This window comes from Molossus molossus, unplaced genomic scaffold (genome assembly GCF_014108415.1).
Source record: "Molossus molossus isolate mMolMol1 unplaced genomic scaffold, mMolMol1.p scaffold_m16_p_1, whole genome shotgun sequence".
Lineage (NCBI taxonomy): Eukaryota > Metazoa > Chordata > Mammalia > Chiroptera > Molossidae > Molossus > Molossus molossus.
Genome location: NW_023425344.1, coordinates 250,843,543 through 250,857,220, shown reverse-complemented (window position 1 = coordinate 250,857,220; position 13,678 = coordinate 250,843,543). Strand labels below are relative to the sequence as shown.

The 13,678-nt window shown below is 46.7% G+C and overlaps 1 protein-coding gene across 11 annotated transcripts in view; it reads right to left on the bottom strand.

The window, feature by feature from the left end:
* Positions 1-3,217: 3,217 nt before the first annotated feature.
* Positions 3,218-13,678, bottom strand: part of MARK3 (microtubule affinity regulating kinase 3) — a 120,880-nt gene continuing 110,419 nt past the window's right edge. The window contains exons 17-21 of one of the 11 annotated variants that reach the window (XM_036246970.1): positions 12,292-12,318; positions 9,167-9,211; positions 6,614-6,845; positions 5,627-5,715; positions 3,218-3,477 (exon numbers count right to left, since the gene is read on the bottom strand). In XM_036246970.1, the coding sequence (XP_036102863.1) occupies positions 3,456-3,477; positions 5,627-5,715; positions 6,614-6,845; positions 9,167-9,211; positions 12,292-12,318 (415 nt within the window). In that variant the 3' untranslated portion in view covers positions 3,218-3,455. Of the gene's footprint in view, positions 3,478-5,626; positions 5,716-5,898; positions 6,846-9,166; positions 9,212-12,291; positions 12,319-13,678 lie in introns of those variants that run through there. The other 10 variants (XM_036246994.1, XM_036247002.1, XM_036246961.1 and 7 more) reach the window with 10 other exon arrangements.

Genomic DNA, 13,678 nt, shown 5'->3' with positions numbered 1-13,678 from the left:
TATCTGTCATCTGTACCCGCCTCGCCCACTCCTGGCTTTGCTCAGCCCTGAGCCCTGGCATTCCTTCCTGCAGCACTGGCCATACTGCGGTCAAGACTGTCTGTATCCCTCTCCTGTGAGGAGCTTCTAAAAAACACAGGTTTTACCTGGTTTATTTTTGAATTCCCAGAGCTCAGCACGGGGCCCTCCAGAGTAGCCACCCCACCCTAAGCTGCCCCAAATATGCATGGTGATAAATGAACATAGGAACAAATGATGATGGAAAGTTTTTGGTCTCTTCCTGAAAACACCTGAAAAGAACTGAGGTGGTTTAACTTGGAGAAGCAACATCAGGGAGGAACAGTGTCTATCTTCAGTTACCAGATCCTTCACTAGTTACAGCTCCCAAGAGCAGCAGACAGCACTAGGGTGGTGCAGAGATGACCTGCATCAGGAAAAGGAAGAACCAGCCAGAACCTCTCCCCTAGCTCCCTGGGTGTGCATGTGAGAGCACCCTGATGAGCAATTGAAACTCCATTCCTGCTGGAGAGATGAGCTCTAGGATGCTGGCTTAAAATAACACAGAGAGGTGGGGTAAGTGGGTGGAAGAGCCGAGGAGGAAATACAAAAGGCACAGGCTGGAGGGGAAGAGCGGAGGTTTGATCAGCTGTCTCTTTTCTCAGTGACGCCCCATGTGGGCTCCTAGTTATCACCCCATCGGGTGAGAAGGTATTTCACCACAGCCAGAAACCATAGCAATGACTATCCAAGGAACTGAAAAAAGACCCAAGTACCTTAGGACTTGTACCTAATCAGCCCCACTACACAAACATCAAGAACCAAAATGGATCAACAAGCAATGAAATCAAAGCCAACGGCAACGAAAGGGCAGGCTGTGGCCCTGTTTCTATGCCTGCACCCTCAGAGGTCCAGGCCCTCTTTTTTTTTTTTAATCCTCACCCGAGGATATTTTTTTCCATATTTTGTTCAGACAGAGTGGGGGGGGGGGAGAGAGAGAGAGAGAGAGAGAGAAACATCGACATGAAAGGGACACATCAAGTGGTTGCCACCCGCACAACCCAACCAAGGCAGGGGACAAACTGCAACCGAGGTACATGCCCTTAGCGGGAACCGAACCCGGGTCTCTCTGGACCGCAGGCCGACGCTCTAACCGCTGAGCCAAAACAGCCAGGGCAGTCCAGGCCCTCTTAATGGGCAACGGTCTAGACTTCGCCCCTAGGTGATCCCTGAGGACCAACATCCCTATTATCCTCGAACCAGACTCCTGCTCAGCAGGTCTCCCTTTGGGATTGGTGCCCTTATCATGGCATGTACCAGGTATTATTCTAGATACTTGGGATACAGGAAAAAAAAAAGATGAAGATCCTTGCCCCATGGGGCCCACATTCTAGTAAGGACAGGGATGGCAGACACAGACACAACGTAAGTTTGTAAAGGATGTTGGCTGTTACTGCCATAGGAGGAGAGGGAGGGCAGAGCTGGGCAAGCAGGCCTCGTTCAGGAGATGTGTGCAGCAGGCGGGAGGGGGCACCGCCAGCCCCTCAGTGGTACACCAGCCTCACTGCTTTTCCTGTCCTCTGGGAGTGTGGGGCCAGGAGGGTGGGGGCACAGGCAGTGGGTCCACTTTTCTAGCAGGAGCTCCGAGACCAGACCTCCACACTTGAGAAACTGGGAGAATTTCCTTCTCAACCTCCGCTGAGAGGTCCGTGTCCGCTCCTGAGAGCCTCTGTGCCTCAGGCAGCCAGGAGAGGGGCAAGAGGGCTGGTTTGTGTCCTGCACCTGCAGGAGCGACCGTTTTCACAAACACCTGCCAGGCGCTCAGCCCTGCACCTGCCTCCTACTGGACTTTGCCAACAGCCGAGTGACATGTCACAAAGCTGGAGTCTGGAAACCAGGCTGCCTAGGTCAAGGATGTACACCTCAACCACGAGCCCACACTAGCTTATTCACTTTTAGACAGTGCTCTGCCATCTGGGTGGACTGAATCCTGAGAGGTCCTGCTTTGGAATGAACTCAGCCTGCGCTAGTCTTCGTGACCATGCAGACCCTGCTGCAATGACCACCGCCTGGCAGGGACTGTCCACTCTGCTCTCTGCTCCGCTCCCCAGAGCCGCCCAAGCAAGCTGGCTTCTCCTCCTCGAGAGTCTGGCCCAAACATGAAGGTCTCAGCTCACACCCATCCTAACTCCCTGTCTCTAACCTTCCCTGTCTAGTCTTTCTCACTGCTCCTCATCATCATGTCATCTCCCTTTCCTAGGGACACAAGACAGGCCCGAGGCCCTGCTTGAGCTCTTTCTGACCCGAGGATCACAATGCTGCTGAGACACTTGTCACCCCGAATCTCACCCTTGTCTGGCTGCCACACTGCCTCCACACACATGAAAACTGCTTCTGAGGAAGCGTCACCTTTGCCTGGACTCTGGTCCCTCGGAGTGGCAAACCAAAGACCAACAGAGCTGTTGGACTCTGTCCTCAAAGACTGCAGGGATGTCCAGGTTCCATTCTCAGGGACAGACACACCTGGACTCTGTCAGGATACCTGTGTCCTTCACTTCACACAGCAATCACTTCCCCATTAAAGGATCTCATGGCAAATTACCAATTCATATTATTTTTTCTTTATTGATTTTAGACAGAGAGAAAGGGAGAGGGAGAGAGAGAGAGAAACATGGAAGAGAAAGAACATCGACGATTGGCTGCCTCCTGCATGCCCTCTCCTATGGGGATTGGGCACGGGCCCTGACTGGGAATTGAACCAACAACCTCTGCATGGGTTGACACTCAACCCATGAGCCACACCGGCTAGGTGCAAATTATCAATTAAAAAACCCCCAAAGCCCTGGCAGGTTCGATTCTGGTCAAGGGCACATACCTCAGTTGCATTTTGTCCCCGGCCCTGGTTGGGGTTGTGCGGGAGGCAACCAGTTGATGGATGTGTCCCTCTCACATCGATGTTTCTCTCTCCCTCCCTCCCTCTCTCCCTCCCACTCTATCTGAAGATAAATGGAAAAATATCCTACAGGTGAGGATTAAACAAACAAACAAAATCCCCCAAAGCCCAAATCAAACTCCAACAACAAAAATCCCCAAAAACCAAAGTCCTAAGCCCTCAGATCCAGGCCCCTTCTCACTCCTGACCACATTTCCGATACTCCTGAGGTCTGTGCTGGCCCAGAAGACAGTGCGACACAGTTTGGCCTCCACACATCACTCACCAAACAGGAAGTACACAGACAGGGTGTTTCAGGGACGGTTTCCACAGCAACAGCAGCTTGCTCATAATGCACAGGAAGATTTTCTTTTTAAGTATCGCCGCTCTCTAGGCTTGTGGAGAAACCTGTGCTGTGCAAGGACCACAGCTGTGCTCCCCTCTGAGAGTCAGGCACGGTTCCTCAGTTCTCTGCACAGGTCTCCACAGTCAGAGACGAAGGAGGACCCGAGAGCTGGGCATGTCATTAAGGAATGATGTCTTGGTTCCTGGCAAGAGGAAAGTTGGTGTAACTGGAATATTAACCTTATTTTCTGGAGTAGGTCAACACTCTGCTTGTCAGGTACATAAACCAGTAGCACAGGCCCGCCAGGTACCTCACCTCACCTCTCTGGGATTCCACGGGAGTGGATGAGGAAAAATGGAGCCTTCCTTGTCTTTGCTGCTTACATGATTTTCAAGCACGCTAAAATATTCCTTTTAAAAACTCACTGTGTGCAGCGTACAAATGCAAAGTTCTAAGAATGTAGAATCTAAAGGAAGGGCCTGGCCTTCAGTCAAGGATGAGATTTCATGTTTTAACCTCAGTAAAGGTAAAACACCTATGTTGCCACTAAAATCAAATCAACGTCAATTACAGCCTTTGAATGTGACCAACTCAGACGACTTCTGTGGGTGAGCACTGGTCTTATAGATACACACCCATTTGTCAATGGATCAGGGTATTAGAGTGTAGACAGAGTATGACCAGTAAGTAAATAAAAATAACGTGAACATTTTTTCTGCATAAAGAGTGGCCATTTCATCAGGGCATGTGGTAAACTAATTTCTCTTAAAGGAGTTTCATTTACAGTACTCAATTCTCCTTGAGAACATAAACAAGGAAAACAATCTAAAAGGTGTCCCAGGCGGAAAGACAGGAAGAACAGGCTGCAGCCACACCTGTGCTGGGCAGAGCTCCATGTCATCTCCCAGATTCGGCAGGATGACCAGCACAGGAGCCCATGCACAAAGGGCTGTTAGAGAAGCCCGCAGAGAGGAGCCAGGTCTGGAAAAGAAAGTGAAATGCCTCCAGGGAAAAAGGAAGGGGGAGGGGACCTATTTATTTATTTAATAAAGAAGGGTCAAAATGTTCCAGTTAGGTGGATATGATATACTCTACACTTAGGTCAAAGGGCACTTAGCCCTGCCACCCTTCCCTGACCCCCTTCTTCCAGCTCTGGTGGCCCCCTAGGCCTGGGCTCCAACTCCCTCCCTGCTCCCTGTGGGCTCAACCTCTCCACCGGTGTTGGGTGTCCCAGGCCTGGAGTGTGCCGTCTCTTCTCCTCCAGTGAACTTCTCTCTCAGCTTTAAATAGGAACCAACCACTTGTGAGGGCTCCCAGGGTCTCCATCATCTCCACCTAGTGTCAAAACCTGCCCTCCTTCCCCACAGTCCCGACCTCTCCATAGCAACCTGCCCCTAAGCAAAGGACAGCAACCCCATTCTTTCTGGGTCTCAGGCCAAAAATTGTAGACACCCTTGGCTTTTTCTCACTCACCCATATACAACCCCAGAGCAAATGCATTTGACTCTTATCTTAAAACATACCCAGAACCCAGCCACTGTCTCATGGGACGAGTATCCCATGCTGAATTATTGCTAAGAGCCTCCTAACTTCCCTGGCTTCTTGTGATGAATCTGAAACAGCTGCCAGTGTAGCCCTCTGGAAATCTGAGGCGGTGCCACTCTTCAGCTGTAACCCCTAGTAGCTCCCATGTCAGAGTAAGACATATCTGCAATGACCTTCAAGACCCAGTTGGTGGTCTGACTGCATCTCCCACCACTCTGCTGCAGCATACGGGTGTGCTCTAGCCTCAAGCCGCTGTTAGGTGCCTCCTTCAAAGCCCAGTTCCTGCTCAAGTACCTCAACCCACCCATCACCCTGTTGAACACAGCCTGTCTGAAACCCAAGCTCTTTGGAATGCCTCACTCATCGCTGTGTTTTCTTCATGGCATTTACCACCCTGCTCCAAACCAGGTACTTCTTGCTGCTGACTGACTGCCGTCCTACTAGAATAGAAGCTTTGAGAGAATAGGGATCTCTGTTTTGTTCACAGATGTGTCCCAAACATGAGAACAGTGTCCTGCCATGGCAGACATAGTGTTTGTGACTGAGTGACTGTCCAGACTTTCCTACTGTGAGCAACAACAAACCCAGAACCCAAACAGCACACCAATCAACGTGGCAATTTCCCTTTGAGAGCAAAGGGCCAGAGTGATGAGTTCATCACCCCTCACATAACCAGAGAGGTGCTATAAAAAAGCTGTCAGTCGAATTCATGTACCGAATCACAAAAAACTGGAGAAAATGACATACTTCACAAAGAGGAAATCCAAAACCATCAGACCTGTGCTTTTGCGCACAAGAGTGCCTACCCGGCTCCAAAGCTGCGGCCGTGGCTGCGGCCACTCTCGACTCCCTTCCTCCTCAGGTCACCAGGAGGGCCTTCTTCTCCCTTTACTGTCTTTAGGGAAAAAAAGATGCTTATAATCACAAGATGTTAGGATTCCCGCTAAGGACAAAGCGGCCCCAGGCCTCACACACTTTCCAATTGCTTTTGTTCAACTTGTTGGTGAAGGCAAAAACCGTCCTTTTAGTCACTGCCTTAATCTGAGTCTTAAATACAGTACTAGGAGACAATGCGAGGTTTTACTGAGAAAAAGTGAATTTTTAATTATCTTGTGAATCTACTTAGAAAAACACACAAGCAATGTTCACAACTATAAATTTAAACCTTTTGCACTAAAAAAAAAAACAAAAAAACACGACACAACAAACATAAAACCACAGGCATGAACTGTAAACCTGTAATAATTGTCAACTATTCTTACGGTTAATTCTTAGTAGTTCAGAACTTTCCTCCTTGGCAATTTTAACGTTTTAGCACCAATGATCTCCCAGAGGTACTGGAACAACTCTGGCAGCCAGGGCAGGGAGATGCCTCTGTCTGCACTACCCACCACACGCGGCCCACTCGCACCCACACAGGAGGCACGTGGAGATGGAGGTCACACGCTGACTTTCAGGGCAATGGAAATAAGACAGAGGGCACACATGTCACACATCTTTAATGTAGTGCATTTGTAGAAAAAGGCCAGCTTTTGCTCCCAGGCGTGCTCTCGTCCTTATATTTTAACATCATGATTTAGAAGATGCAGACGTTATTGCCTAAATATTATTCTATACATTTCCATCAGTGTTCAGGAAAACTTTAGACTGCTACTTTAATTTACACCATAATTACTGAGTTACAGCTTTAGCTCATTGGCAATTTTGGAAGCAATATTTTTGAAAGCTATGGATGTCCCTGATATCCGCTTGAACCGGACCCCGTTCAGAGACAGTCTTGGCAGCTTGCACACCTCCATCTCCCACTGCACGAGGTTCTCCGCATGCCCGTCACCGTGCACACAGAAGAGCAGGAAGCGCTCTCTCTGTTCATAGTCGCAGTTATTGGCGTCCAGCACTTTGCGGATTTCCCGCATCATGTCATTGGGATCCATGGAACTAGTGGTTTTCATGCTCCAGGTAAAGCGCAGGGAACGAGGTTTTGCTTCTTTGTTTTCATCCTTTTGCTCAGCAGATATGTTGCGACTGAAACGCACAGTGGCAGGTTTATTTTTATTTGCACAGGAAAGCCAGCCCCTTTCTATTCTAGCTGGTGAATGACTGACTCTCAACACAGCGTGAGAACTGACCCCCACATTTTTCCTGCACAGGCTCGTATGTGGTTATCTGTCCCTTTTCTATTTGCTTCCTCCCCAAATCATAAGCCACGCATGCAGAAAATCTATCTGCCTGTGAAATCTTCACCAGTCATGTACTCACTAAAACTAAGAAAATAATTTGTTAAATGAGGCAAAGTAGAAAGAGAGAGAGCTAAGCACACATCCAAGAGCCCAGTCTGCCCTCCAGGCTGAGTGCAGGCAGCAAGGAGTCATGAGGCCTCACAGGCTAAGCTCTGCTCAGCTACCGTGATGTTCCTTTTTAACTCATCACAACTTTCACCATAACTGTTACTTTGGATAATCTGTGATTCAACACAGTTTACAACTGCTTTCCCCAAAAACAGCTCCAGAGGCTGAGCACATAGCTGTGTAGGGGTTGGCAGCTGGGCCCCTCTCAATCTCCTCCACCCACCTCAGTATTATCCCTTCTATTTTGTTAATTTAAACATCTAGTTTCAACTAAAAAAAAATTCTTAGATGACATTACCTTACTACTAAAATACAAAAATGAAATGTTAAGGCTTATTTGTTGCTCAGTACCAAAGCGACTTGTTTGAACACAAACTATAGATTCACAAAGTACAAGCTGTGGTGCCCACACCCACGAGGTGATGTCACAGTGGGGTCCAGGCATGCCTCTCTCGGAAACCCCAAGAACAGGTCTCTACTACCTTACTGTCCAAGGCATTTAATTTAATCATTATGGGCACAAACCATTACATTCTCTGGTGTGTATACATAGAGGCCTCAGTTAGGATGGTGAACATTCTTGCATTAAAAACACCCAGTACAGGATGTTAAATACACTTAATCTTATGTCAAACTCATCAGGGTTGAGGGCAGGACATAGGTTTTGCTGTGCATACAGTTCTCCCTATTGCCAACCTGCCAACAGAATATTCCATTGGATTTGCACACATCAAGACTGCCACACAAGGAGACAGCAGTCAACAGGAAAGGCAGGGCAGGATAAGGAGGAAATGCTTCCTGCAGGGGATGGCATCTGGGAAGAGCTCTGAAGAGCCCATGGATTTCAACACTACCAAGGAGGTGGGGGAGAATTTCCATGTGCGAGCAGAGGGAGAATCAGCAGCAGCAGGGAAGGGGTTTGGCAGGCACAGATGTTTGGGGCTGATGTGACCAAGTGTACAAATGGACTGACTGGGCACAGTGTACCTACTCTGTTGTCACCACACCAGGATGAAGGCCTGGGGGAGACTGCTGTCCAGGTTTCATTAGAATATTCTGCTTAATTGGGTTGAGGGTGCTGCTGAGGCCATACAGGCCTCGCATGGTCGGTCTAGGCAAGGGGTCCATTAAAGGTTTTCTTTCAGAAAAGTCACATGACCTGAGCTGTGCTTTAGAAAGACCAGGAAGGGAGCCAATGGGTCAACAAGGACCTGAAAGAGCATGTGGTAACCACTATAAAGGGCACAGGGAAGGACCAACTATGGAAATGGAGTCCTGAGCCTAGCAGGTGACTCTCTCTCCCCCAAATCTGAGCAATGACAGCTAAACAAAATTTAAAAGCAAAACATTTGACTACATAATCACCTTATGTAATCATCTACATAATCATTTTTTGGTACGTGCCCCTAGTGGGAACCAAACCCGGGACTCTCTGGTCCACAGGCCGATGCTCTAACTGCTGAGCCAAACCGGCCAGGGCCATAATCATCTTAAATATCTAACTTGAAATATGAAAACATGCCCTGGCCAGTCTGGCTGAGCGGCTGGAGCATCGGCCTGTGGACCAGAGTGTCCTGGGTTCAGTTCCCACTAGAGGCACGTACCAAAAAAAAAAAAAAAGAAAAGTCTACTCACTATTCTGCTTTCATTTCTTGAGATTAGAATAGAACTATGCTAGGAGTCATCGAAGTATTTGGAGTTCTACCACCAACTCCCAGACCTAAATTAGGCCGTTAGGGCCCAGGCAGGGGGGACAGTATTTTAACACCCAAATGCCAAGGTGAAGCCCATGTCAGGAGGGACCAGGAGGCGGCACCCTGGCGCCCTCCTGTGGTCCTGGGGCGCAGCACACCCCACTACCAGGGGGCAGCAGTGGCAGCCGTGCTGCCCAAACACAGAATGTGGACCCCACCAAGCAACCCACAGGTCAGATGGAAAGAGCATCGCCTGTACTACAGTTTTTAATATAAAATATATTTAAAAAATAATTTCCCTCACCTGGAGCCCTCATATCTCCCGTTCCTCTCATATTCAGTCGGAAGCCTCAATGAACAGAACGCGGAAGCAGTGAAGTGGGAGAGAGAAAAGAGATCTTACACAGCAGCACACAATGGCTGATACAAACACAGCAGCACAGAACCCACACACCCAAAGTGTCACCGGTGAGCTGAGGACTCTCAGTGTTGACCCAGCCAGTGCTCCTCCAGGTGTCCATAGGCCGACCAGGCGACAGGCTGCACACCTGCTTCCCAGACATGACATATCCTGTCCCGCCCTGGCAGCCGAGTACTCATGGCCTTTATGCTGACCTTTTTTTGTTGTTGTTGTTAATCCTCACTTGAGGGTATTTTTCCATTGATTTTTAGATAGAATGGAATGGAGGGAAGCAGGGAGAGAGAGGAAAAAAAACCCAAATATTGATGTGAGACACATCAATTGGTTGCCTCCCATATGACCCCAACTGGGGCAAGGGATCAAACCTGCAATGCAGGTACGTGCCCTTGACTGGGAATCAAACCAGAGACCCTTCAGTCCATGGGATGATGCTCTAACTCAGTGGTTCTCAACCTGTGGGTTGCGACCCCTTTGGGGGTCAAATGACCCTTTCACAGGGGTTGCCTAAGTTACAATAGTAGCAAAATTACAGTTATGAAGTAACAACAAAAATAATTTTATGGTTGGGGGTCACCACAACACGAGGAACTATATTAAAGGGTCATGGCATTAGGAAGGTTGAGAACCACTGTTCTAACTGCTAAGCCAAACTGGCCAGGGTATGCTGACCTTTTAAATCACTCTCCAAAGTAAAACGAATTGAAAGGGAAAGAAATTTATCAGTTAAATTCTACATTCAATTACAACATTTCCTATCCAAGAAAAAACCTGGCAACTGGGAAGATCAATTCAAAACAACCATGGAGTGATCTGGCCAGTGTGGCTCAGTGGATTGAGCATCGCCCCATGGACTGAGAAGTCCCATTTTGACTCCCGGCCAGGGTACATGCCTGGGTTTCGGGCTCGATCCCCAGTAGGGGGCAAGCAATCAATATTTCTATCTGTAATAAAATCAGTAAAAAAAAAAACACCACGGAGTAGAATTTCCCTCAGGAAGAAAGCAAAGTGGTATTCCTTGTTTTTGGTCAAGAACTCATGTTAAGCTCGGCTAGTGTGGCTCAGTGGTTGAGCATTGACCCATGCACCGGGAGGTCGCCAGTTCGATTCCCGGTTGGGGCACATGCCCAGGTTGTGGGCAGATGCCCAGTGGGGGTCATGCAGGATGCGGCCAATCGGTGTTCTCTCTCAATGATGTTTCTATCTCTCTCTCCCTCTCACTTCCTCTCTCTCTAAAATCAATAAAGAAAAAAATTTTAAAAAAAGAACTCATGTTAACAAAGCCCCTCAGGGAATCAATGGTTTCATCAGCATAAGAAACTGTAGCCAGGCTTTCCAGTGAGCTGAGGTACAGGTAGTGTGGTATCAATGGCAGATTTACTGCCTCAGATGTGTGCATTCTAGGTAGTGAGCAACATTTTTTGATTTCTTGACTGTCAGCATCAAAAAAACAGTCATCTAGGCCTGCCTGGGTGGCTCAGTGGGTTGCAGTATCGTCTTGTACACCATAAGGTCGCAGGTCCGGTTCCTGGTCAGGGTACATGCCAGGGTTGTTGGTTCGGTCCCTGGTTGGGGTACGTGTGACAAGCAACTGATTGAGGTTTCTCTTTCACATCGATGTTTCTCCCTCTCAAAAAAAATCAATAAATATCCTCGGGTGAGGATTAAATTTTAAAAAGTCATCTAACCCAGCCAGTGTGGCTCAGTGGTTGTGTTAACCCAGGCATCAAGAGGTCACTGGTTCAATGCATGGTTAGGGCACATGCCCAGGTTGTAGACCAACTCCCCAATGGGGGTCATGCAGCAGGCGGCCAATCAATGTTCTCTCTCACTGATGTTTCTTTTTTTTAATTGAGTTTAGATAGAGAGGAAAGGAGAGATAGAAACATCGATGAGAGAGAACAACCTGGGCATGTGCCCTGACCGGGAATCAAATTGGCGACCTCTTGGTGCATGGGTCGGTCGGTGCTCAACCACTGAGCCACACCAGCAGGGCTCATTGATGTTTCTATGTCTCTCTCCCTCTCCCTCGAAAAAACTCAAAAAAAAAAAAAAAAAAAATTAAAGTCAATTAAAGTCATATAATAGGAAAAGCATTTACTATAACACTTTTTTTTTTTTTATCCTCACCCGAGGACATTTTTCCATTTTTTGTTCAGGTAGAGTGGGAGGGAGAGAGAGGAACACAGAGAGAGAGAGAGACATCGATGTGAAAGGGACACATCGAGTGGTTGCCACTCGCACAACCGACCAGGGCCGGGGACAAACCGCAACCGAGGTACGTGCCCTTAGCGGGAACCGAACCCGGGTCTCTCAGGACCGCAGGCCGACGCTCTAACCGCTGAACCAAACCAGCCAGGGCTACTATAACACTTTAATTAAAAACAAGACATGCTTTCTTCAGTGGTTGGTGGAAAGTAGCTTTCAGATAAAATACTATTTATTCTTCAACACCGAAAACATTAAAACATTTCTCCTGTGCAGCTGCCCAAACCAAAACCTAATAGCTATAAGGTTTGACTTTCATGCTTGTCTCGTGTCGGAATATTAGCTAATTTCTACATCACTTTAGAGCTTTTGCTGATTCAATCCTCTATGAAATAAAAAAATGACGACAAACACAATCACCACTTACCTTTGCCCATTTGAGGCTACCCATGAAATGTATATTAACATTACTGCACCTCTCATTCCTCAAACAGAAGCATGCTAAGTGTTATTAGTATGAAGACAGAATTATTTGGATGCTAAATAATTCTACTGGAGAAAGAAAATGCATAGAGCATGCGTAGGCCTGTTACGTGGGTGCCACAGTTCCTTTAAAAATGCCTGAAAGAGTTAATCTGTTTCTTTCCACAGTTTCCCTTCAAAGAAATAAGTGTTTAGTTTTCAGCAGAAAGTTTAGTTTAAAAACACAAAATAACAGGGCTAGAAAGCCAAACCTGATGTTAATTGCAAGAGCCATTTTGGGGTGAGGATTGAAAAAAAAAAAGTGTATATATAAATCCTACCTTTTGATAAACCTGAATGACATGTTTCTAAAAGAAATTAAGCCAAAAAAAAAAAAAAAAATTAACAAAAATGACTTGCACAAATGAAATATAAAATCTAGTCAATTATAAAAGGGAAACCAACAAGTAAAACAAGCTTCTCTTTCTGTCCAACGAACAATGAAACAGTTAAAATTTTTTGAAAAAATAAAATTATTACAGACAACTGAGTATGTGATCTTTTCATTGTAAATATTTAAAGATCTGTACTTATAAGCAAAAACTTAGCAGTGAACACTGACATTAGCTGTAATGAATTTGTTTAAGGCTCTTTATATGGATATATTCAAAGACAATAACGTCAACATCTTTTTTTTTTATCCTTACCCAAGGACATTTTTTTTTTTTTGTATTTATCTTGAGATAGAGTGGGAGGGAGAGAGGGAGGAAGAGAGAGAGAAACATCAATGTGAGAGAGACACATCCGAGTGGCCGCCTCCTGCACAACCCCAACCGGGGCCAGGGACAAACTGCAACCAAGGTATGTGCCCTTAGCGGGAACCAAACCTGGGTCTCTGTGGTCCGCAGGCCGATGCTCTAACTGCTGAGCCAAAACGGCCTGGGCAACATCTTGTTTTTAATAAATGACTTAAGTCATTTGCAATGAACTAGTAATAAGATAACATTTCTAAATTTTCTTCAGAATATCTCACGAACAAAAATTTCACGTTCAGAGTGGGAGGGAGAGGAAGAGAGAGAGAAACATCGACGTGAAAGGGACACATCAAGTGGCTGCCACCTGCACGACCCAACCAGGGCCAGGGACAACTGCAATGGAGGTACATGCCCTTAGCGGGAACCGAACCCGGGTCTCTCTGGACCGCAGGCCAATGCTCTAACTGCTGAGCTAAACTGGCCAGGGCAAAAAATTTCATGTTCTCATACAGAAACATTAAAAATGTCATTATAAAGTGTTTAATCATTAAAAGAATCATTACTGCCCTGGCCAGTTTTGCTCAGTGGTTAGAGCATCGGCCTGCGGACCAGAGTCTAGAGTTTGATTCCGGCCAAGGGCATGTACCTTGGTTGCAGTTTATCCCCAGCCCTGGTTGGGGTCATGTGGGAGGCAACCAATCGATGTGTATCTCCCACATATCTATCTATCTCCCTCTCCCTCTCCCTCTCTCTGTCCCTCTCTCCCTCCTTCTCTCCCTCATGCTCTATCTGAAAATAAATGAAAAAATATCCTCAGGTGAGGATTAAAAAAAATAAAAACTAAAATAAATAAAAGAATCATTACTTCAGGAAGATGATTTAAACATTAACAGTAGTTATAAATTACTTTTTAAGAAAAAAAATGTTATAAGGGTTTAAAATGAAGCAGACTTTTCCATTTTAGATATTGAAA